Here is a 22,107-nt window from a genome sequence, read left to right as displayed (position 1 = left end):
ATACACATAAACAGTCGCATGGGGTAAGCAACAGCAGACACCTTGCAGCATTCAGTGAAATGGGACTGAGAGAGTTCCTCTCTCCACAAGGTAACATTGTCAAGACAAAACCACCTTGTTCAACTTGCATGAAGAGATGACCTTGCAATGAGGTGGGGTGCTTGCAGTGAGGAGCAGCTGCACAGAGGGACAGTACAGCTGCCCACACCACTCATGTGCAGATCTGAGCTGCAAGCCCCTGTGCCTTGCTGACTCAGAGACAAGCAGAGTCCACAGCGGTTCCCAAACACAGCCATTCTCAAACAACAGAATGGACCACAGGGGATGACCTTGTGCTAAATAAGGGACAAAGTGAAATGCTTTTACCTTATGCTGAATGAAAAATCTAGAGACACACTTGGGCTCTGCACAGCAGGGAAGCCCACCCCTCACTGCCTCCCCACACTGACAGAGAACAGTCACAAGTGAAGTGCCACACATGATGCTGCAGAGCATCTCACCACCTTAATGGACATAAACTGAACCCCTGTGGTAAAACAAACCCAGATGCAGCCCAATATCCCTGCACTGGCAACATGGCATCCTCAGACACTTGAGTCAGGGAATAAAGGAGCATCTTATTCAGTGAGTGATTCAGAGGTATTTGTCTGATCACTGTCTACAGATCTGCTGAGCTGCCATAGACATCAGAAATCATGCCTGCTAAGCAAGCCCAAACTCATAAGGCGTTTCAGCCCATCCTTAAAAATAGGAAGATAAATCAGAGAGCCTCTCGAGGAGACTGGAGCAGAGCTTTTCTCGGGGTCTGCATGCCGATTCCTTCAGGAAGCAGGTTATGAGAGAAAGTGAAGGGTGGGTGATTTAGTCCCCTAAAAATGTGTCATCCGCCTCTCTGATAGAGAGCGTGGTCTGTGCATTTGCAACCTCAAGTCACTTCCTCTGTAAACAAAGTGATTTTATTGACGTAGAATTGAGATAAAGACAATAAATAATAGGGCCAAGCTCTTGAAATAAACAGTTGAAGGAAGCAGGAAGAGAGAAATTCCCTCATCTCCATTGCCTCATACTGCTGTCCTCCTACACAGGTAAGTGGTCTGCTCAACTGAAACCAGCAGGACAGCTCTTGGAGAAAACATGTCTCTGTGCAAGCAAGACAGGCACTGAGGAAGAACAATGCTCCTCTGTGCCAGAAAGGCAGGAAGCTGCAGCATGCAAACACGGCAGAGACGGAGCTGGCCACAGGCCGCAGATGCACTGCATTTCTGGGAGAGCTGGCTCAAGGGGCAACCTACAAACATACGCTGACCACCTTGGAAAAGGCTACTGGAAAAAAGCAGGGAGGCTTACTCTGTGAGCATTGCTGGGACACTTACATCCAGGAGCCCCCCATAGCGGAAGATACTGAGCAGGGAGTGCACATGGCTCTCACTAGTGAAGTACAGCCGTGTCCGAACGTGGCGACCTGGTGACAGGACTCCTCTTGAGTACCTAAACCAAAATCAGCCCAGAGTTATTCAGCCTGCCAAAGAAATTGCCATCTATCACACAGCCACACTTCTGTATACTTAATGGAATGAGATCACCCCACACTGGGAAATGCCAAAGGCAGCAGGACAGAACAAACAGTAGGAGCATGGGGCACAGGAGCAGAAAGTTTCATGGAGTCCTAACTGAGACACACAGTAGGGCAGTGGTTCATCACACTACACTTTCCCCGTGCAGGGAAAGGGATGAGGCATCACTATCCAGCTACAAAGGGCAGAAGCTTCTGTGGCAGTGTGTTCCTGGTTGGCAGTCTCAATGTGCCTTTTCCATTTCTCTTCTAGTTCTAGGAGCACCAATGTGCTTTCCTCCTGGAAGGTCCTTCAGTGTATGCTCAGTGCCTCCTTCCACACCTGTACGCTGTTCTGGCATGGGAACCACCCACTGCTCCATAGCTGCCCTCCCCACCAGCAGCAGCATGCAGCACAAGCCTTACAAAGGATGCAGTTTGTTGACAGACTCATCTTCATGGGTTCTCTGTAGGTCCAACTGGATCTTTTTAATGAGAGGAAGACAAAAGCCAATAGCAATCTCCAGTTTCTCCTCCTTATTAATCCCATATTCCTGCAGGAACAAAACAACAGATACCCTGAGACCTGGTTCTTCGCCACGTCCTTATGTGAAAGGCAGCTTGACTTCAACAGTCCTGCTTGCAGCACCACTGACTAAGCAAGGACAGGAAGAGAGATGCAACTTAGCATCTCTTGCCTTTTTTTTCCCCGCATATTTCAGAGGGTTCCAAGAACCCCAGTCATGTCTGGACATGACTGTCAGTATTCTCCCAACAGCTGAGAGGTGCAAGTACCATGAACGAACCTCCAGTCTATGACATGGAAACTTACACCCTGACCTGGCATGAGCATTAAAGCAACAACTGCTGTTGGCAAAGACAAAACCTGCAGTGCCATGCTGAAAACTGCATCTCACCAGCAACACTGAAAAAGTTTAGAAGACCACTTCTGCTCTACAGGGACGCAAGTGCAGCTGGACCTTGCTGGTAGAAGCTCATCCCATATAAATGAAACTTTGCAAGAAGCAAGTCAACTTTGCAAACTGTGCAAGTCCTAGTTTGACAAGAATACAAACTTGTCAGAATTACAACACAGAAATCTCTCTTCACCTTTACACCCTTGCATGTGGAGGATGGGATGTCACAGCAGTGCACACGCAGCTCAGAGCTGTGCTGTGACACACCACAACAAACATGGAGAAGCTGCTGTGTCAGCTGCTCATTACTCTGACCCTGCCAGAATCCTCAACCACGAGCCCAGCTTTGCCACATTATAAGTCATAAATGGTTTCGGCCTTATACAAACACTAAGATAGATCTGAGAAACACTCACTGCGATACACTGCCTTGGGGGTTAATGTGCAAGAGAACTGAGACAAAACAGACAGGGAAAGGGTGAGAAATTGGTGCTACAGGCACTGTCACACAGGCTCTACCTGCGGTATGATCACATCTGCCAGGGCTTTGGAGAGCTTGAAGAGTTCAGCTGTGCCTTCCAGTTTGAGTGCACAGTTGTGCTGTACATCATACTTGATACAGTCATAGATATCAGGGATCTTGCTGATGTCATAGCGCCCGTTCTTCATGCGGAAATCTCGCTCCAGCTTAGTCCAGCGCTGCAGCATCAGTTCCAAAGTCTCACTGTGATACAGCTGCAGGTCTAAACAGCAGAAAACACCAAACCTGAAACAAATTCACATCCGAGAACCACAGAATCTCAGAACAATGACTGTTGCTGCAGAGGTTTCAAGTGACAGCTATGACGGACTTCTCCCAGCACAGAAGGGCTCTGATTATCATGTCACCCACACGAATCCTAGTCTGGAAAAGCCACTGGACCTGTTGCACAAAGTTTTAACCTGCAGCAACAAGCTACTTCTGAAATACTTGAGAAAAGTGAAACCATTTGCCTTCTTGCTTAGGTCTGCCATAAATCCTGTGGAACGTCCCCAAGATGCCTTTTTAAAACTCTTGCACTGTTATTGGGAAAGTTCCTAGAGATGAACAAATTGTGACTGAAAAATCTGCTGTTTACAGTCTCCAGAAAATGCCTGAAAAAAATAGGCATACCCCTCCACGCTATACTGCTGCTGTTTACATTCACTCTAAACCAGGATGCACACATAATTTCCTTTGCATTATAGCTTTCTTTAACCGTCGCTGAAAAGTGGAACAGGAGCCTTCTACATCAATTGCATATAGAGAATTTCGCTTCAGAACTTCTTTACTACAAACAAACATAAGCCCTAGTGGTGTTTGGGAGCTCTGAAGATGTAACAATAAATTAATCTGTTCCAGACCCTTTCCAGTTCTGATGGTCACCTGCAGATTTTGGGTCTTCCAGACGTTTTCGTATCTGGGAGGTGAGATTCTCAATCAAGGTGAACACCTGGTTACAGACCTCAACCGGGTTCTGGATAAAGGTCATGGAGTTGAGCAGAGAAGCGCTGCCTGTTGGTGCTAGCTGAAAGAAGATTCCAGCAGAGATTAGTTAGCGTCTTTACAAACTGGGATCACAAAATATCTACCTTTTGCAGTTGTATTGCTTTCTGACTCGGGACAAAAGCTGTGCTCCTAGCTGAGCACAATAAGCTGGCCTATTCCTAGTAGTCAGGTATGTTTTAAAATCTTCCTCAGGACCAAATTCAGAGGGAGCAAACAACTGCTCCCATTAGATTGGACCTCCCTCCACCTGCAACATCCTCCCTTGTCTCACTTTGCTTCTATGCTTGAGCAGAAGGGCTTCATAGACTTTTTAAGTAGTTCTTTGAGGTGATAAATATGTTCCTTAATGGATTTTGGTCCAGTAATCACATCTCAGAGTCTGGGAAAAGCAGTATTTTCAGGGCTTGCTGGAGAAGCAGCTACAAGGCTTTCACAGCTATAGTGCCGGATGCAGCCCAAGCTCTGTACTCTGCAGCTACCAGACTCTGAGAGGACACACAAGGATTTGTATCCAAAAGGTTTGTCCACACGTGCACAGAGCATGGATCTAGAATCCAACGAGGCAGATTCCCTGCTCACAGCAGTTGGGATTGCTCTGGGCAGCCTGCGGGAAACCACAAGAACTCTTTTAGCACACTCACAAGAAAAAAATGCACTGGCACTCCTAAAGAGAGAGGAAGGCACCACGATGAATCTTGAAGGGGTCAACAGAGCAACACTGAGGACTGTCACTCGAAGAAGAGCGGGGCCTATTCACCTGCCCACTTCTGTGCATATCCTGTAATTTTGACCAGAATTGATCTCAAACTAACCAAATACTGTTCACACACCACAGACTTAATATCAAACCACTACAGCAATGCTATTCTCCTTCCAGGTACAGGGAGCAATGAAGCCACACAAGTGCTTTACCTTTTCATAATCCTCTTCACAGAACTGAGCATCCTTCTGCATGATTTCATGCAGTCGTGCCTTCACTCTGTGCTGACAGCTGCTAAGGGAATCACTGTCACTGTCCAGCAGACCATTCATGTTGGCACTTTTCACCATTTGCACCAGGATGGGGGTCAGCTCTCCTTCCAGGGCCAGCAGACCCTAAAGCCACACAGGACAAGATTTCAGCTCCGTGCAACCCAAGTGACAAATATTTCTGGTTTCAGCCAAACTGAGTGAAATCTCAACTGTCCTTGAAGAGCAGTTTTACAGTAACAGCCCCTCCTGTCAGAGGTGACTCTGGCATGCTTCTAGAGCTGTTAAAGCAATAGACAGCTCTGCCTGCAGCAGCCCCAGATTTGTCCAGGCAAATGTAGAGCAGCCAACTCAGTTTGCTTGAAAATGTTGATACAGCAAAGGCTCTGAAGACCAGCTAAGGCCACCACAGGATTCCCCTTGGCTCAAGCTTTAGAAGCTTTAGCTGCAGATGAACCTGTCTTCTTCCCCACTCCACACTGCTCCAGATATTCAACTACTCTTTTAAATCCATCAGGCAAGGAATAACCCCTATGGCTGGACAGCCATCCCAGAAATACTCATTCTGTAGGCAATGGTTTCGTGTGCTCTAACACCAAACACCAGAAATACTCCATGCATAACTTCTTCTCCAGTCAGAGTCCTGTCCTGGACAGGACACTAAAGGTGACAGATGTGTGCAGCCGCACCAGATGTTCAGTCCTGCCCCATACACCTGCTATTAGCTCAGTGTATCCCAGTCCATCCAACACAGAGGGGGAAGATCCTAGGACAGCTCCTTCCTCATCACCAGAGGTTTTCCTTTAGAAATGGCATATTTTAAGACTAACATAGCAGAACAAATGGATGCCCAAAAGAGAGGAAGGACCTTTGCAAAAGCTGCTGCTGTCATCTGAACTCGCCCCTCATCTGAGGCGTAGATCTTGAGATCATGGCGATAGGTGCTGTGCAGCCTGAGCAAGCCACAGCCAGGGAAACCAGCGTAATCACCTGGAACAGAGGACAACTCAAAATTCATATTCTGACACCTGCAAAACTATCAGCTGAATATACTGGTTTAGACAACAAACTTTATTGTAGTAACAAACTTATCTAGAGAATTAATCACTTTAATGTGCACTTAGGCTGCTTCAAGATCAACAGTTCTAGATATACATGAGGACTAGAAACATAATGAAGGCTTTGCTTAACTTGGGAAAGCTCATTTTGAGGGAAAAAGTGAGCATTCACCAGTCAAGTCTGATGCTGCCCAAATTCTGCAGCAAATCCCTCTAAGTAGTTTGTAAGAGTCCTGCTAGCCTGCATACTCCAGTGCAGAGTAAAGATGTGAAAAAAAAAAAAATCACTTCCTTCTGCTTGTTTTCTGCACAAGAGCAGGCCCTGCTGCCCTCAGAACTGCAGGCCAGGCTGTTCAGCAGGGAACAGTTTCCAAAGTAGATCCTGTACAGCTATAACAACCTTGTGGTACAAATTGTCAGTTTATTTCTGATGGCTGAGTCAGCCACAGGAGTCAGACCAATAATGGAGGAAAGCAATTCGTGCAGTTCTTGAGTCTGACCTTCAAAGACAGTGACTATTGGTGACTATTTGCTGCTGGTGCCTTGAATCCCAGGGTGATTCTGCACAGTACCCAGTCACATTGCATGACATGACAGGGTACACTGGGAACACTGCTCCCAGCTCTGACCTCACAAATCAGAGAAACACCCTGACAGACAAGGACAGGCACTATACAGAAGTCAGATGTATGTCTTGACAAAGCTGCTAGGTATCAAATGCTACTCAAGAACACAGCACTCTCATGGAGAGATGAATGACCATATGGAGCAGAAGTCTTCAAAGCTGTGGTTCAGAATGACTCTTATCTGCACAAGGCAGTCACTTCCCTGTAGGAGGTTATCACATCAGTTAAGCATGACTTCTCTTTGTGAATCCATGCTGACTACTCACAGTCACTGGCCTATCCTCCACGTGCCCAGGAATGGTCTCCAGGATTAGCTGCTCCACTATCATCCCATGGACTGCGCTGAGGCTGACCCAGTTGCAGTTCCCTGGGCCCTCCTTCTTGGCATTTTTGAAGCTAGGAGTGACATTTCCTCTCCTCCACTTCTCAGGTACATCCCCCAGTCCGTACAGACTTTCAAAGAGAATCTCGAGTGGCCTTGTAGGGACACCTGCCCGCTCCCCTGGCACTGTGGGTGTAGCCTGTGAGGGCCCTTGGGCTCACATATGTCCAGCTTGCTTAAGTGTTCCCTGATCCAATCCTTTTCCACCGGGGGTAACTAACTCTTCCTTATTCCAGAAGGAAATCTTCTCCAATCCAATTTAAATTTGCTTAATTAATTTGAAATGTAATTAATTAAATTGAATTAATTAAACATACAAGTCAAAGACAAGCAGTATCCAATACTGGGCTCACTGTGCCAATCCAGTAGCAGTGTATTAGTCCTGACTCAAAGGCAATCTCCAATCTCAGTCTTTTTTATTTTCATTTTTGGTTCTTGTTGATTTGTGTGCATACTAGATGTTTTTCAGTGTCACAGAACTATGACGGAAATATATGGAGAAGCTTCCTATTCTCCTGTCTCAGGGCAGGATTATCTGTTTTCCAAGACAGATTTCCTCCATTCTCTACATCTGACCTAAATTCCTTTTTAATAATCCATAAATTTTGAATCATATTTGCTGCGTCAGACTGTATCTTATTAGAACAGCCTTTTTTTTTTTTTAATCCTGGCACATTATTTAAAGAAAGCTCTGACACATTGAAGTTTAACCACTGCAGCAGACCTCTCTGCTTGCACATCTTTGGGTGCAAAATTATTTATTCCTGCCATGTCAACTCAAAAGAGCAAAACTAGTCCTAGAGGCCACACATAGCCACAGCCCGAGTAACCCTCACCTGGGCTGGGCAGCCTGGCAGCCACAGGGCAGGACCAGAGGTACCTGTACAAAGCTCACCTTGGCCTCCAGGATACATGCAGCGAAAGGCTCGCCCCAGCTCCTCCGCCTGGACTCTTCCTGCTGGGGTCAGCTCTCCACCCCACTTAAGCACCAGAAGAAGGGAGGGTGAGGACTCTCGGCGAGCTTCTAGGAGAGAAACAGGTACTCACTACATCAGATCTCAAAGCTGAGCTTGCAGAGGGAGAGGAGGGGAGGAAGAAGAGGTTGTCATCAGCACCTCACAGAGTGTTCTCAACACAAGCCTGACCCAAAATCCCCAGGAACCAAACCAGAAAGGAGGAAATTTGGTCACTACTTTTTGAAGGGATATGGTGACGTTCACAAAATTAGAAGCACAAGCCCTGTGGCACAAACCAGGGTGTACTGGTAACCACATTATGCATCACTCCAACCTTTCCTATGATCTGAGCAAAGATAAGACACGGGTCACCAATTTTTGCTTGCATGTCCAGAGGCCTATACAAGTAGGGCAGCTGCATGCACATCTGAACTCCAGCCTTGAAGATCAGGGTAGCAACATGAGGTTTCTTTACCTTCATCTTCACTTGCAGCTTTTGGATGTCCATGAGGCAGATAGGTCAACTGAACCTTACGGTTAATGCCAGAAAAATGCCCATACCTGTCACAAGGGAGAGGAGAAAAAAAACTGAAACAAGTCAATTCCACTCAGCTTTTGCCCAGAGGTCCCCAGGCTGCACACAGCTAAAGTACAGCACAGGCAAGAGACTTTCTGCTGCAACACCCATTGCCATGGAATATGAAGGTTTTTGCCATCTCCCTGTGACCCAGCACACAGCCCCAGAAAAAGCCAAACAGGTCCCCCAAACGAAATTCAAAGATCCATTTACTTGCTCTTCAACCGAGAACACTCTGAGCTCTCATATCTCACTAGGGCTTTAATCTCTGCCTATATATTTAACAAGTGAATTAATGAGATCACAACAAAAAACACTCTGCCAGATGCTTTGAGGATAACTAACCTCCAATGAGCAGAAAGAGCAGGGGAGGGAATCACAGTAAAAAATGCTCCTCTGTGCTCCAGAGACACAATCTGAACACAGACATCAGCTGTGTGTGCCACAGCGAGTTGCTGTTCTGAGAGAAACCCTGGTTTTGTTTCTAAGATGCCAACCATATTGTCTTTTATTTCAACTGTATAAAACCTGAAAGGACACAAACATCTTTTCATGTTTTCTGAGCTCCTTTTTGTTAAACTTTTGGCACCAGGACAACCTTATTTAAAACAAGATTTGTTCCAAATTTATCAAAATGCTTCATTATCAACGTGGTCCCTACAGAACTCCAGTTTCTCTCCTGCAGCAACAAAAGCTCAATTTTGTCTCAAGTTGTTTAGCCAAAGATCAGACACACATAGGAAAAGAACCAGCAGGGGGCTTGATGTCAAGAAGAAAAGGTTAGGATCATGGTACCTTTCATGTACAGCTGCTAACAGGGGACAGAGGAGACCCCAGTCTGTGGGTGCCATCTGGCCAGGACACCAGCAGCACAGCTTGTTTCTGTATCACATGCTCTGAGGCAAACCCATGGTGCCCCGAGATAGGAACCCTTACATCTCCAAGACGCTCTTCAGCTGTTCCAGTTTGGATTTCCTCTCCTCAATTTCACAATCACTGTGGCTTCCCAGCTCCACCACGAGCTGCCGCGCAATGTCCAGCACTTCCTGTTGGAAAGCAGACAGCAATTCTGCCTCAGACTCACCACTGTACTCCTGTGAGGACTCCTTACAGCTTTACCTAGCACCAGGTCCACACAGACACTCCTCAGAGACATGTCATTTCATAAGACACAGCTCAGGCAGGACAAACTTTCACATGGTAGTTTGCTTCGTTCCCACCCTGTGCTCCAGTCCTGTTGAGAATCAAGCAGGTACCTCCAACTGCCCCACTCCCATCTGCCACCAGAGGCAACTGCAGCAGGTGGGCAAGCTGCATCAGGCCCTACATCCCCATCCTACAGTGTACACATCAGCCCCAAGAAGTTTCCATTCTGCTCTCCTGCTGTCACCCTGCTGAGTGTGCACGGGGTGCAGAACGAGACAGGGAGCATCTGTGTGACAGACGATTGCCCTTTTGAGGGTTTTTATGGTCCCAAAGAATTGCCTTGCACCAGAATCTCTATTACCTGCATGTCCCACACAGTAACCACAGAATGGACTTCCTCACCTGTAGCTGCTCTGGTTTCTTCAGTTTCAACTTCCCTGTCTTGTAACCATCATATTTCTCAAATAATTCAAAGAACCTGAACAGACAACAAAGAATGCTGATTCATTTTCTGCTGTTTCAGTGATACAAGGAACATCATCCCTACATGTGCATTCAGTCTCTGTCCTTCAGGGAGAACCAGCAGTCTGTTGACTCCTCCCTGTGCTTCAGAAATTCTGAAAAAACAAGTGGTTTTCAACATAGGACCAGGAAGTAGCCACCAGCTTTCAATTTAGTGGGGCACTTCCCTTTACAGTACCTAGCAGACCTTCACTCTCCCTTCCAGTGCTCACACAGAAGGTGCCAGGATCCTTATGGGGGAAGGGGGCTTTCTCAGCTGGGTCGAAAGCATTTGCTCGGATGGAGCCAGAAAAAAGCTCTGCCTCCCACACACTCATCCCTCTGCTCCTGCTCCTGGTTCAGAGAACAGGCCCTCCTCCCTTTCCAGCAGCACAGCACCTTCTTGCCTTGGCTCTTACCGGGCATGCTTCACTTCCATCTTCATCTTCTGCTTTGGGGTGCGATCTCCGTGCCGGATGACTGCAATAACACAGCGAAGCTCCATCCTGAGAAAACATAATGTACACCTGACCTATGTGCCCCTACACTCCAGAACTGCCACCAGGGAGTAATTTCCCATTTGTCTTTCAGTTCCATTCTTCTGACAGCTACTTTCCCCATCAGGGTCAGAAATTCTCTCAGACTAAAGCAGGCACAAGTGCCAAGGTTGCAGAAGCAGTCAGAGCTCTTCAGACCCTACCAGGTTGTCTGTTTTCATACACATGTACAAGTATGCTGAGGATCATAAAGAAACTTTTGCCTTTGGTCTTTTAGCCTTCTGTGGTGGAAAACTAGTAAGGCAAAAGGTATGAAATGAGGGGCTGCCAAGTGTATGGGTAATGAGAGTATTTCAGCTAATTGTTTCCACCCATTTCACTGGCAGCTCAGCATGCACGTTCTCTAAACTAGCAGCCAGCTACAGCAATGCTCTGATCTGTTTCCTGTTCAGATCAAGAATTTGGGCCCTCTGAAAGCCATGTGAGCAGTTTCTGTAATTTCTTCAGTGACTGCTTGTCTGTATTCAGCAAACCTACATGCCATGCCATGCCTTGCCTTCTGTGTGCATGGGTAAGCCTTTCCACAGGTATTCCAGGCTTGTAAGCAGCACAGTAGCTGGAGGATGCTGTGCTGCTAGTGGTGTTGGGCCCTTGGACAGGGTTTGCACTTTGCAAACCCATCATTGGCATTCTTTTGATAAGATTGTAAGTACTCACATAGTGCCTGAAGTTGTGGGGACAATGGGAATGTCTTCTGCCTCTGTTGGGATGGACCAGGGTATATGAAACTGGGGAGCCAATTCCCGCATGATTATATTTCTGGAAGAAATCAGAATACAACACTCACAAGAAATTCCATTCCCTTGGTTCTACACCTCCTCCTTAGCAGTCCAGCTGAAAGACTTGAAGAGAGACACAGAATTTCCCCTCACTTTCCTCGGAGAGACACCTATTACACTGTGGGCTAATCAGGGTACCCCAAAGGGGCACCAGTTTCCCTCACATCACCAATACTGTAAGTGGGCTTATCAAAGAAAAGTCCTGTGAGATATACCTAGCTGTAGACAAAGACAGGACAGCTAATGCCAATGCAGGCAGGAACTCCAGGGGCTAAAATAATTAACTCATTCCTCCCAGGGCCAAGCTTTCACCTGCTGAACAAATGACCCAAATGAACCATCTGCAGACTTCTCTGACATACTGACCAGGACTCCATGTTCATTTTACTTTGCTGTGAATTATCCTACTCCCTTATCAAAATCTGAATTGTACATACCCGAGGATTTTGGCACAGTCATCATAATACTTCATGGAGTTCTTCACAAAGCTGAAGCCATTCACATCACAAACAAAAGAGTGGCCGTTGGCCCGCAGGAGGTCGAACCCGCACACGGTTTGCTGAAGGAAGAAGCAGAGGACACAGGACTTGGGCACACAGTGAGGGACCACCACCACAGTGGGGGACAGCAGCTGCCCTGCCAGTGGGGCACACACAGACCCAGCCAGTGCTGCCCAGTTCAGCCCTGCTGGTGCTGCAGCCATCCTCCACTCTGTGCCCACCTCACGAGCCTCCAAGAAGTGTGGACACGTGCCATAGCCACGAAGGGCCAGGCCCTTCAGAGGAACCTTTTCACCCCCATTGCTGTCCAAAGGCCCAACCCACAAACCCCCAGATGAAGCTGACCCAGAACCTCCCAGAGCTCTAGAGGTCTAAAACAGAGCAGCTCCTGGATCTTCTGCTCTTCCTTCCAAATCCAACCATCTTGAACCAGACTGATAAGCACAGACAAGAAGTGGTGCAGGCAAAGATACCCATCATGTGGAAAAGGTTACAAGGTTGACAGGAGCCCAAATCTGCATCAGCAAAACTACATGGGCTACTGATTACAGTGAGGCAGGAACAAGGAGCCAGTGCTGCTTCTGTTGACATTGCTGAACACATCATGGAACCATACCTAGACTCACACACACTCTCTACCCACATGTAAAATAAAACATAAATCTGCACCAGAGGCAGATAAAAAAGTAAAAAAGAAAAAAGAAAAGTACCAAAACACCACAGAAAAATATAAAAAATTTTCACATAAACAAAAGCAGGAAATAGTAAAGGCAGGATGAGCACAGGTCAGATGGAGAGCAGCGTGCTCAAGATCCAATATTAAATGCTCAGATGTATGTGGGACACCAGGCACCTGCCAGCACAGAGGGCATTTGCTGCAGGCCTCCTGCCTTCCCAGTCACCTCTGCCCAGCAGGACCAGCAGCTGGCATCAGGCATGGAGGACTGCCATGCCTGAGACACGTCAGGGTGACAAGTTTTAACACTGACCCAGATATGGATCAGACACTCACGGAGTCCTGCTTGCACATGAAAGAAAATACAGACCTTGAAGGCTACACAGACTTTACGGGCAACGAGTTTCTCCATGGCAGTCAGCATGACTGGGTAACGGATTTCCTTCCCTTCGCTGTCCCGTTCCACTTTCCCATCCAAAGCTGGGGATTTGCGAGCCTCTGCGTGGGCATAGTCCGGCCCAACAGTGTACACCTGGAAGAGACAGAGTTAAACCTGACACAGGCACCTAGACTAACTGCACCTTCCAGAAGGTATTTCTGATGCAGACACAGAGAAGGAATTCAGATGGTCTCACACGTACCTTCTGGTGTGACCTACAGAGCACACACTCCCCGCTTTGGGGCCCAAGCTGCGCAGTCAGCACCTCACATCTTAAATACACACTCCAGAGCCTAAGCAGGACTAAGCAGGACTCCCCAGCCTTCAGCTCTCACAGGCCTGGAGAAGGAAGGAGTTGTTCCAGGTTTTCCCTTACCTTTACATCAGTGCCATCTGTAGGCATGAACTCCTCATAAATGTAGGAGCCTGTCTTCCTCACACTGCTCTCTGGTGAGTATACGCTGCTCCGGCTGCCAATCTGAGAGTACAGAATAAACACCTCAGGGGAGAACACCAGGCTCCCTTTTTTAGATGGAACAACAAAATTAAGAAGTTTCATTCCACACGTACAGAATTAGTGGAATTAGTGGAGAATTAGCCTCTCAGAACCCCCAGCTGTTACAGCACACTTTTTTTTTACTAGAGGACAAAGAGACTGCAAAACATGGGCAGTAAGTATGTCATTTTCCAGGCTTTAAAGAGGAGAAAAGCTATTACAAACCATTAGGTTGACTCCAATCACTTCAGTGATACATAACAAAAAAAACAGTGGACAAAGACATAAAAAAAGGAGCCTAATAAGCAAATTAAAAGAAACGATGACAGGTGATAATCCAACTCATTTAACTTCCTTCTAGAATGGGGACTGATCTTATCCACATCAAGGATAATGTTTTCACAAGGTTTTAGATACAATCTCAAGTGGTATGCCTGTATCTTACCTAACGGAACAATCATTTTAGAATTATTAACGGCAGATGCGTAACTGATTAGAAAAAAGACACATCACAGATACAACTGTTCACTGGCAAAGTGGGAGAAGTGAGTAAGGGGAGATTTACTGTGGAATCTAAGAATAAATGCTGCCTTTATCACATGTGCAAGCTACACTAAGCTGAGAAGGGCAGGAATAATTGTAAAGGATAGGAAGAGAATTTTTTTTAAAAAATCATCTTGATAAACCCAGGAAGTGAGCTGGAAAAAGCAACATGCAATTCAGAAAGGACCACAGTGCTCCATGACTGCTCAAAATGGGACTCAGGTCACACAGAGGATGGGGAAGGTGAAGGCAGCACTACCAGTAAAATACGTCCTTCTGTGATTCCCAGGTATATGGGGTTGAACAAAAAGTTCTAAGAAGGTCTAGACTTCCATAACACAAAACCTTTATTTCCCCTTCACTTGCCCTAACACTCCTTGCTGAAGCCATGTGGGTCTCAGACCCACAGATCTGTTGGTTTCAACGCCAGCTCTGGGGACCCCTCCTCACCTTACGGAAGAGCCGCTGGCTGCCCCCACCTGCTGATGTCGGGTAGTAAATATACACATTGTGGTCTTCGGCACTGACTGGCTTCTCTACAAATGGCTTTGGGAAAACAGCTCCGTTCACCTCCACGTGGTCCTCTCCTTCCACCAAGTTGCACTCTGAAGACAGAGAACAGCAGCAGCACATCAGGAAAGGTGGGACACACAGGAAGAGCCACAGCCCCTTCCCAACCCATCAGCCAACTTTGCTGTTGGGACCTTTATTCACAAAAAAACCCTCCAGACTTGTGAGTCAGGCCTCTTTGAGGTGACTACCAGTGCCTGTTCTCTGCAGAGTACGTTAAATAGCACAGCCTGGGGAAATGGCTTTCAGCAGAGCCTGGACACTGACCCTCCGGTCTGTCAGGGTCTCGATTGAGCACAGCATAGCGAGGCAGGTCTATTCCCTCTTCTTGAAGGATTCGATACACTTCACGCCTGTAGAGGACAGACACAGTGTCAGAAGAGTCTAGAAGGTCCTCAGTACATGTCAATGGGAAGACTTCATTCCCACTGATGACAAACAAAGTCAAAAGAATACAAAAAAGCCTCAAGACAAAGTGCAAACACTTCTCAGTTCATGCTCTCTGGATGAGACCTACAGGCTATGGGGTTTGCCTCAGTCCTATTCTAGACACGGATGCCCCAGAGTAAATCTCTACCTGGCCTAAGCATGGGTGCTCAATTATTAGCATACGCTCAAAGCACAGCAGCACACCCAGTACACACTACCTGCCCAGACCTGCCCTCCTGGAGAGCACCCTGTCATGCCAAGCTGCCCAGTGCCTAAGCCAAGAAGAGGTAGCAGAGCCTTCTTTCATCCTGTGTCTTTCACTAGTTACACCCTGGGGTGCCTGCCAGCAACCACATAACTACGCTCACCACCCCAAAGACAGGGCAGGAGGTTTGGGGTCTGTAGGAGCCCTACCCACACACAGCCAAAACAGCCTGGGTGTAACAGCTGAAGTACGTGGCTGCTGGTGGCCTCTACCAACAGATGACTGAGAAGCCTCAAGTGTCTGACCAACACATCTTCTACACAATCTGACTTGGCCTTGCTCCTAATTTCTGACTCAGAGGCCCATCTTACCACTTGGCTCTTCTGCTCAAAAACTACCTCTTTTCTTTAGTTGTGGTAGCCTTGTTCTGTGAGAACTCTTCCACTTCCTACTTCCCATCCATTCCTTACAAGACATTTGCACCAGAAAATGAAATACGCCAAGTCTCAATAGTTTTACCCTCAAAGCTATTTCCCTCCATGCTTTGGAGGAACAATCCCAAAAAGCCACAGCTAAGATCCCCTTCCTCCCACCTCACTTATTTGCTTGTGGCCAGGAAGATGAATTCTGCACAGTGTGCTGAGAAGAATCAGACAGAGGAAGAGGGAAGGGGCTTTAGTGGCTTGGATACCCACCTGTCCTGGATATAATACTGCATATCAAGGTCATTGATCAGAAATGGCTTGCACAGCTTGGCATAAGCAACCGCCTTATCCAGGGGGAATCCTGAAATACAGGGCAGGGACAGAGAGGAAGGCTTAGAGTAAGCTCCCTTGCCCACAACTCAAGCAGGCTAAGGCCTGCTACAGATGTGTTACCTTTGGAGTGGAAGGATATCAGACAGTCACAAGAGGGCCAGTTCTCCACCGGTTCGTTCAGAATAACATCTTCCCCCATGATCACCACTGTGATGTACTCAAACTTGCACAGACGCTCTAGAATCTGTGTCATGGGCTTTGACTTGGACTTTTTGGTCATGGCACAGATTCCCACCACAATCTGCCGTTCTGGTGGCTAAGGGAAGACAGAGATCAGTTTAGTAAAATTTAATATAACACTGAATAGTGGCCAAAAGCAGTTGGGAGCTGGAGATCATTCTCATATTCCTGGAGGTTACAGAAAAGAATAAATGTTTCTTTTCTGCAGAGACACCTTTGTCCTTTTCACAGGTCCTAGAGTTTTCCTCAAAAATTTTCCTGGTAAAACAGAAAGGTTTACAGGAGTGTCAGGGTTAAGTTTCTAGGGCAAAGAAATCCACTATTGTCCCTGAATCAGACCTGCAAGCAAAAATGCTGATCTTCTGAGGCAGCATGACAACAGTAATGTGCCTTGTCAGAAATGCCACTGCCACAGCTGTGCCTCACAGCCAGAGCTGTGTCCCCTGCAGTCCCAACTGCCTGCAGCTCAGCAGTAACCACGCACAACCTGGTTGAGACCCAGGGATTCTGCACAAGTGCTCCAGCCCAGAACGCTGGGACCTCCTTACCGACTCCTCCTCTTCATCATCTTCAAAGAAATCGGTTTCGTCTGTCTTCATGTTTGATCCCAGAAATTCTGTCTCATCATCTCTGGAACCAACAACAAACCTGGGAGTGGAGTTCTCTCCCTCACTGGAGGTCGTCAGGGACGACATTGCAGCTTCGGTGGCCAACCATCCCGCTCTGGAATGACAGCGTGCAAAAGGGAGAGAGAAGTCAGATGCAGGGTGATCCTGGGACTGGTTGCGTGACAGATGCAGGTGATGGTGGGGAGGGCAGGGACTGATCTGGCATGAGGGAGCCCAGGGATGGTGCTGCCCAACACAAAAGGAGGGAGCAGGAGGAGACCCTCAGGGTGGGAGGGGATCCGGAATTCTGTATCATTTTAGATAGGCAGTTCCATTTTGCAATCAACCCCCTTGCACTGGAACAGTGTCCCCACCAGCACTGAAATCGTGTAATCCTTACAGTGATGCATGCTCCAGACGCTGCCTAAATCGTGGACAGGAACAGGGGACACTCTCACAGGCTCATATGCCCGAAGACATCAACTGGGACTCCAGAAGTCAAGATAAAGCTCAGGACAGTGACAGTGACTTTCCAATCGCCAATTTTCATCCTTTCAGCTCAAGAAGACCTACAGTAACAGAGAGATCAGTTTGAGAGGTGCAGGAGTTTGCAGGGAGGAGGGAAAAGGAAGAAGTGAGAACTCTGTGGCAGAGAAAGAGGACACAGAGGAAGCATCAGCCACAGTCTGGATTGCAGGTCAGGGTGTCTGAGTTTGCAAGATGGCTCTGATTCACTATATGGTTGAATCATAGAATCACAGAATATGCTGAGTTGGAAGGGACCGATCAGGATCATTGAGTCCAACTCCCAACCCTGTGCAGGTCACCCCAACAATTCTACCATGTACTGACAGCATTGTCCAGACACTCTTTGAGCTCTGTCAGCCTTAGGGCCATGACCTAGGGAGCCCGTTCCAGTGCATGACCACCCTCTGGGTTTAAAATCTTTTCCTGATATCCAACCTAAACCTCCCCTGACACAGCTCCAGCCATTCCCTTGAGTCCTGTTACTAAGTCTTCATGAGAGTGAAGAGATCAGTACCTGCCCCTCAGCTGCCCCTCGGGAGGGTGTCAGACCCCAGCAAGGTCTGACCTCAGTCTCCTCCAGGCTGAACAAACCAAGTGCCCTCCGCAGCTCCTCATAAGACTTCCCCTCCAGACCCTTCCACATCCTTGTGGTCCTCCTTGGATGCTCTCCAATAGCTTAATGTTTTTTTTACATTGCGGTGCCCAAAACTGCCCCCAGAACTCAAAATGCTCCGCATCAGCGCAGAGCAAAGCAGGACAATCACCTCTTTTGACTGGCTGGCAAATACATGCTATGAGTTAGAAATGCCAGGAAAGGAGCATGTCCTGCACTGTCACCTACAGTAGCAGCACTGCCTGCCGCAGAAGGGACAGAGTCTGAACACACTGTTCCCCTGACCTGTACACGTCAAGGACACAGCTGTTCACCTCTGACCAGAGCTGCACCCACAGAGGTGTGAAGCGGGTGCCTTTCACTGTGTTTTTCCCGACTATAAAGTGGCCAAAAGTATTCCTCCTGCGTAAGTGCAACCTTGAGGACAGGACATTGTGAACACCTCATGTTATTAAGTACTTCCTAAAAACGGACATGAGACACTCTCTGCAGCTGCTTCTCATGTTCTCACATGACTTCCAGCATTCCCCAGACTAAGAGTTACTGTATTTCCTCCTCTTTTGTGATGCATTCCATCACAGCCAGGATACTGCAGAAGACCAAACTGCCACATGCAGCTGTCAGTTCCCAGTCCTCTGGCAGCAACAGGAGGCACACTCCAAGGCCATCAGCCTGCTACCAGCACAGCATCGGGGCAGGTGAGAATCCCCTCACCAGGAACAAGAGCAGAAGATTGTCTTAATCCATCTGAGCAGGGTGGGAACATGTAAAAGAAATAAACACACAGAACAATCCATCTGTATGTGAAACCCCCTTGGAAATCAGGGTAGAATAATACAGACCTCCAGGCAGAAAGGCAGAGTGCTCCCAGAAAGGGCAGAAGATGTAACATGTAAGTGCTCAGAGAAAGTGCTGGAGCAGAAGTACATCAGACAAAGACCTGCAGTCGCACTACCAGGCACTGGTTGGACACAAACCCATCGGATGTCACGTCAGATCTACTGGGGGAGTTGATGCCAACCCAGTAGGAACCAGAGAGGGACACAAGCCTGGACTTTGTACCTACCACACCAAGGACGATCTCCTCCACCTAACTCCCAACTGATGCCCGTGCACCAGGCCCAGTGCTGTTGCTTCCACAAAAGCCTCAAGACACAGCACACACCTGGCACAGAAGTGACCCAATCAGAGAGAGTTAGAGCTGTAACTCACCATCAGTGCTCGCTGCTGATTGGAGCAACAGTGCTGGCAGACCAGGCTATAAAGACATTTACTGTGTCCTCCATATAGGCCTTCTATCTCCACAGGAGGACAAGAGTACAATTCCCAACATGCTCAGGAACCATCTTCATCCCTATGCCCTGCTGCCTCAGCATGCCAGTGCAGAACGAGTCCTTAGCAAGTACACTATCAGCTTGATGGCTGATGATTTAATGAAGAGAAGCAAACCACGCAAGAGGAGGAGGGTTATTTTCTCCAATCCCCTACTCTCCCCTCCCTCCTGGAAAAAAAACAGATCAAGCAGCAGGGAAACCTTTGCCCTAAGAACTAAGATAGCAACGACTTCTGTACACTCCTGCTCCTATTCCAGAAGAAAAGCCTCTTCTTTGCTCTATAGCTGTGTCTCAAGGTTATGACACACTGTACTCAAACCAAGTAAAAACTCAGAGCATCACTGAAGCTGACAGTTACTGATATCTGTGGCATTAACAGGGAAAGCCTCATGATCTCAGGTGTGGGTAGGGGGAGAGGGTTAACCAAAAACCTTTTTCAAGTTTTCCTTAAAAGAAGATCCTTTACCTGACTAGATTTATACCAAGTGACTACACTCTTGATGAAACAGAATTTTTAGCTATAGGCATAACTACAGCATTGAAAACTCAGACTGCTGTTCTTAAACAGACACAGGCAAGTGGAGCTCTGTTCTGGTATCGAAGGACAGTAAGTGGAGGTTTGCCCACAACACCTGAGCCAGCTCTAGTGCTGAGCTGTCATGGGGCTCATCCGCCAGGACGGTGGCAATTGCCCTTACACAACCCTTACAGGGTCTTGAGTGTCACCCAGTCCACACCTCATCGCACCCAGGGCTACAAGAGGCACCAACTGCACAATGCTGATGGTTCATCATCATCCCTTTTGCTTGCTGAGCTAACTGCTCCTGAAGACCACATATTCAGCCCAGTTCCCAGTTGCTGAGAGTGTTATGGGCCTCACCTTTCATTTATCACAGCAAGAAAATTCAGTGTTGAGTTAATGCTGCTGGTTGTGTTGTCCAAGGGAGACAAAAGCATTAACACAGCTCTGGCACATGCACACAAAAGGTAAAGGTGGTTCTGGCTTTGAGTCAGAATATTCAGGCTTGGTAGTCCTGCCACAGATACAGGAGGAAGTACACGCCAGCCACTGCAGTTAATACTTTCTTGCTGCACTTCCAAGAAGGGCAGCTGTGATCTGCTGCATAATCATACCAAAGGTTATTGTAATCACCCAACAGCAATCAGAACCTGCTGACACACAACCCGAAATGGAGCCACACACCTTGCCTCTGAGAGCCCTGGGACTGATTCAGCTCCCTAGACTGCCCTGTATTACTGATAAGAAATGAGATAATAAATGGCTTTCCAGTTCCTGAGCAGATTATTCTGGTACTGTTTAGATAAGGGTGTTCACAGAGTAAAGAGACTCTTTGTGCCCTGCTTCTGAGGTACCAGACATTTAAGAGAGAAGGTCTTATATTGACTTTGAATTCAGTGTGGCATTAACCACCAAAAGAGTGGGTTTGGATGTTTGAGTTTTGTTTCATTTTGTTTTTTAAACAAAATGTGCAGATGCAGGTGCAGTCACTGCAGTGACGGTCTGATGGATGGGAACACAGCTGGTCATATCACTGGTGGCAGTGGAAGAGGTAGCTCTGGGGCAGCGCCCAGGCCTGGGCACCCCAGGGGGCACTGGGCAGGAGGCACGAGGAATTCAGGGTATCTGAGCATGCAGACAGGTTGCAAGGATGATCCAGCTTAGAGACCCACAGCCTGGCCAAGCCACGTCAAGCACCTGCAGGATCACGACCTTTGAGAATACACATAGCTGGTATTTAAAAATACTAATACTGGCACTGTCTTGTAGAACTGCCTGAAACTATTGTGGGCCCTACAACCAGCCAACCAACCCAAAAAACCCAACTCTGAAAACTTAGGCCCCGAGCAGTGAAGTACCTCTGCATGCATGACCAGTGACACACCTTTGCCCAAAGAGTTACTTCCACTGCCACAAGGGTTGTTTGCATTAAGGTTAACTCCATACTTACAAAAGGTGACAGCTGTGTTCTTATCATGGACACTTAATTGCTTCAGAAGAGAAAAACCACCAATACCAGGGCTAATAATTAAAGTTATTTGGATGTGCCATATCACAGAAATCCCTCTGTTCTGGTAACACAGGAGCTCAAGGTGTTCACAGCCAGTAAGCTGAAGTCAAGTTCAGCCTGTGCGAGCAGCATTTTCAGTTAAGGGCGAACACACCAAGAGCTGCAAACCCAGAGTGCAGAGCCTCGCTCGGCTCCTGCCCAGCTCCTCCTGCAGACCCCGGGCAGCCTCTGGGTTCACCCCGCACACCGTGCAGGGCTGTGCCTCGCCTACATTGTTCATAACGAGATATTTAATGAGATTCATGAATTTGTAAAGCGTGAAACTCCTCGGCACTGGAATTCTCCCAGCACGGTCCCCGTCCGTGAGGGTTTATCGCCGCGGGGCCGCTCCGCCCCGCGCACACCGTGTGCGGGGGCCGCGCAGACCCCGGCACGGGCGGGACAGCGGGCCTGGGAAGCGGGGCCGGGGTCGGCCCGGGAGAGCGGTGCGGCCCCAAGCAGCCACGCACGCAGCGGGCCGGAGGGCAGGCACCGGCACCGACACCGGCACCGGCACCGACACCGACAGCGACACCGGCACCGACACCGGC

At 47.9% G+C, this 22,107-nt stretch overlaps 1 protein-coding gene across 10 annotated transcripts in view; it reads right to left on the bottom strand.

The window, feature by feature from the left end:
- PPIP5K1 (diphosphoinositol pentakisphosphate kinase 1) overlaps positions 1–22,107 on the bottom strand; it is a 46,198-nt gene that overhangs the window by 22,743 nt on the left and 1,348 nt on the right. For 7 of the 10 annotated variants that reach the window (XM_027666677.1, XM_027666682.1, XM_027666680.1 and 4 more), the window contains exons 2-22: positions 17,413–17,581; positions 16,953–17,127; positions 16,285–16,480; positions 16,102–16,192; positions 15,040–15,125; positions 14,653–14,807; positions 13,540–13,641; positions 13,095–13,256; positions 11,986–12,107; positions 11,427–11,528; positions 10,632–10,718; positions 10,114–10,189; positions 9,502–9,611; positions 8,464–8,549; positions 7,928–8,056; positions 5,835–5,956; positions 4,910–5,092; positions 3,875–4,016; positions 2,989–3,212; positions 1,979–2,106; positions 1,374–1,488 (exon numbers count right to left, since the gene is read on the bottom strand). In XM_027666677.1, the coding sequence (XP_027522478.1) occupies positions 1,374–1,488; positions 1,979–2,106; positions 2,989–3,212; positions 3,875–4,016; positions 4,910–5,092; positions 5,835–5,956; positions 7,928–8,056; positions 8,464–8,549; positions 9,502–9,611; positions 10,114–10,189; positions 10,632–10,718; positions 11,427–11,528; positions 11,986–12,107; positions 13,095–13,256; positions 13,540–13,641; positions 14,653–14,807; positions 15,040–15,125; positions 16,102–16,192; positions 16,285–16,480; positions 16,953–17,099 (2,565 nt within the window). In that variant the 5' untranslated portion in view covers positions 17,100–17,127; positions 17,413–17,581. The remainder of the gene's footprint in view (positions 1–1,373; positions 1,489–1,978; positions 2,107–2,988; positions 3,213–3,874; positions 4,017–4,909; positions 5,093–5,834; positions 5,957–7,927; positions 8,057–8,463; positions 8,550–9,501; positions 9,612–10,113; positions 10,190–10,631; positions 10,719–11,426; positions 11,529–11,985; positions 12,108–13,094; positions 13,257–13,539; positions 13,642–14,652; positions 14,808–15,039; positions 15,126–16,101; positions 16,193–16,284; positions 16,481–16,952; positions 17,128–17,412; positions 17,582–22,107) is intronic. The other 3 variants (XM_027666679.1, XM_027666686.1, XM_027666678.1) reach the window with 2 other exon arrangements.

The sequence above is a fragment of the Corapipo altera genome, unplaced genomic scaffold (assembly GCF_003945725.1).
Source record: "Corapipo altera isolate COAL_440 unplaced genomic scaffold, ASM394572v1 349, whole genome shotgun sequence".
NCBI lineage: Eukaryota > Metazoa > Chordata > Aves > Passeriformes > Pipridae > Corapipo > Corapipo altera.
Note: the sequence above shows the minus strand (reverse complement) of the source record. Positions and strands in the feature narration are given on the sequence as shown.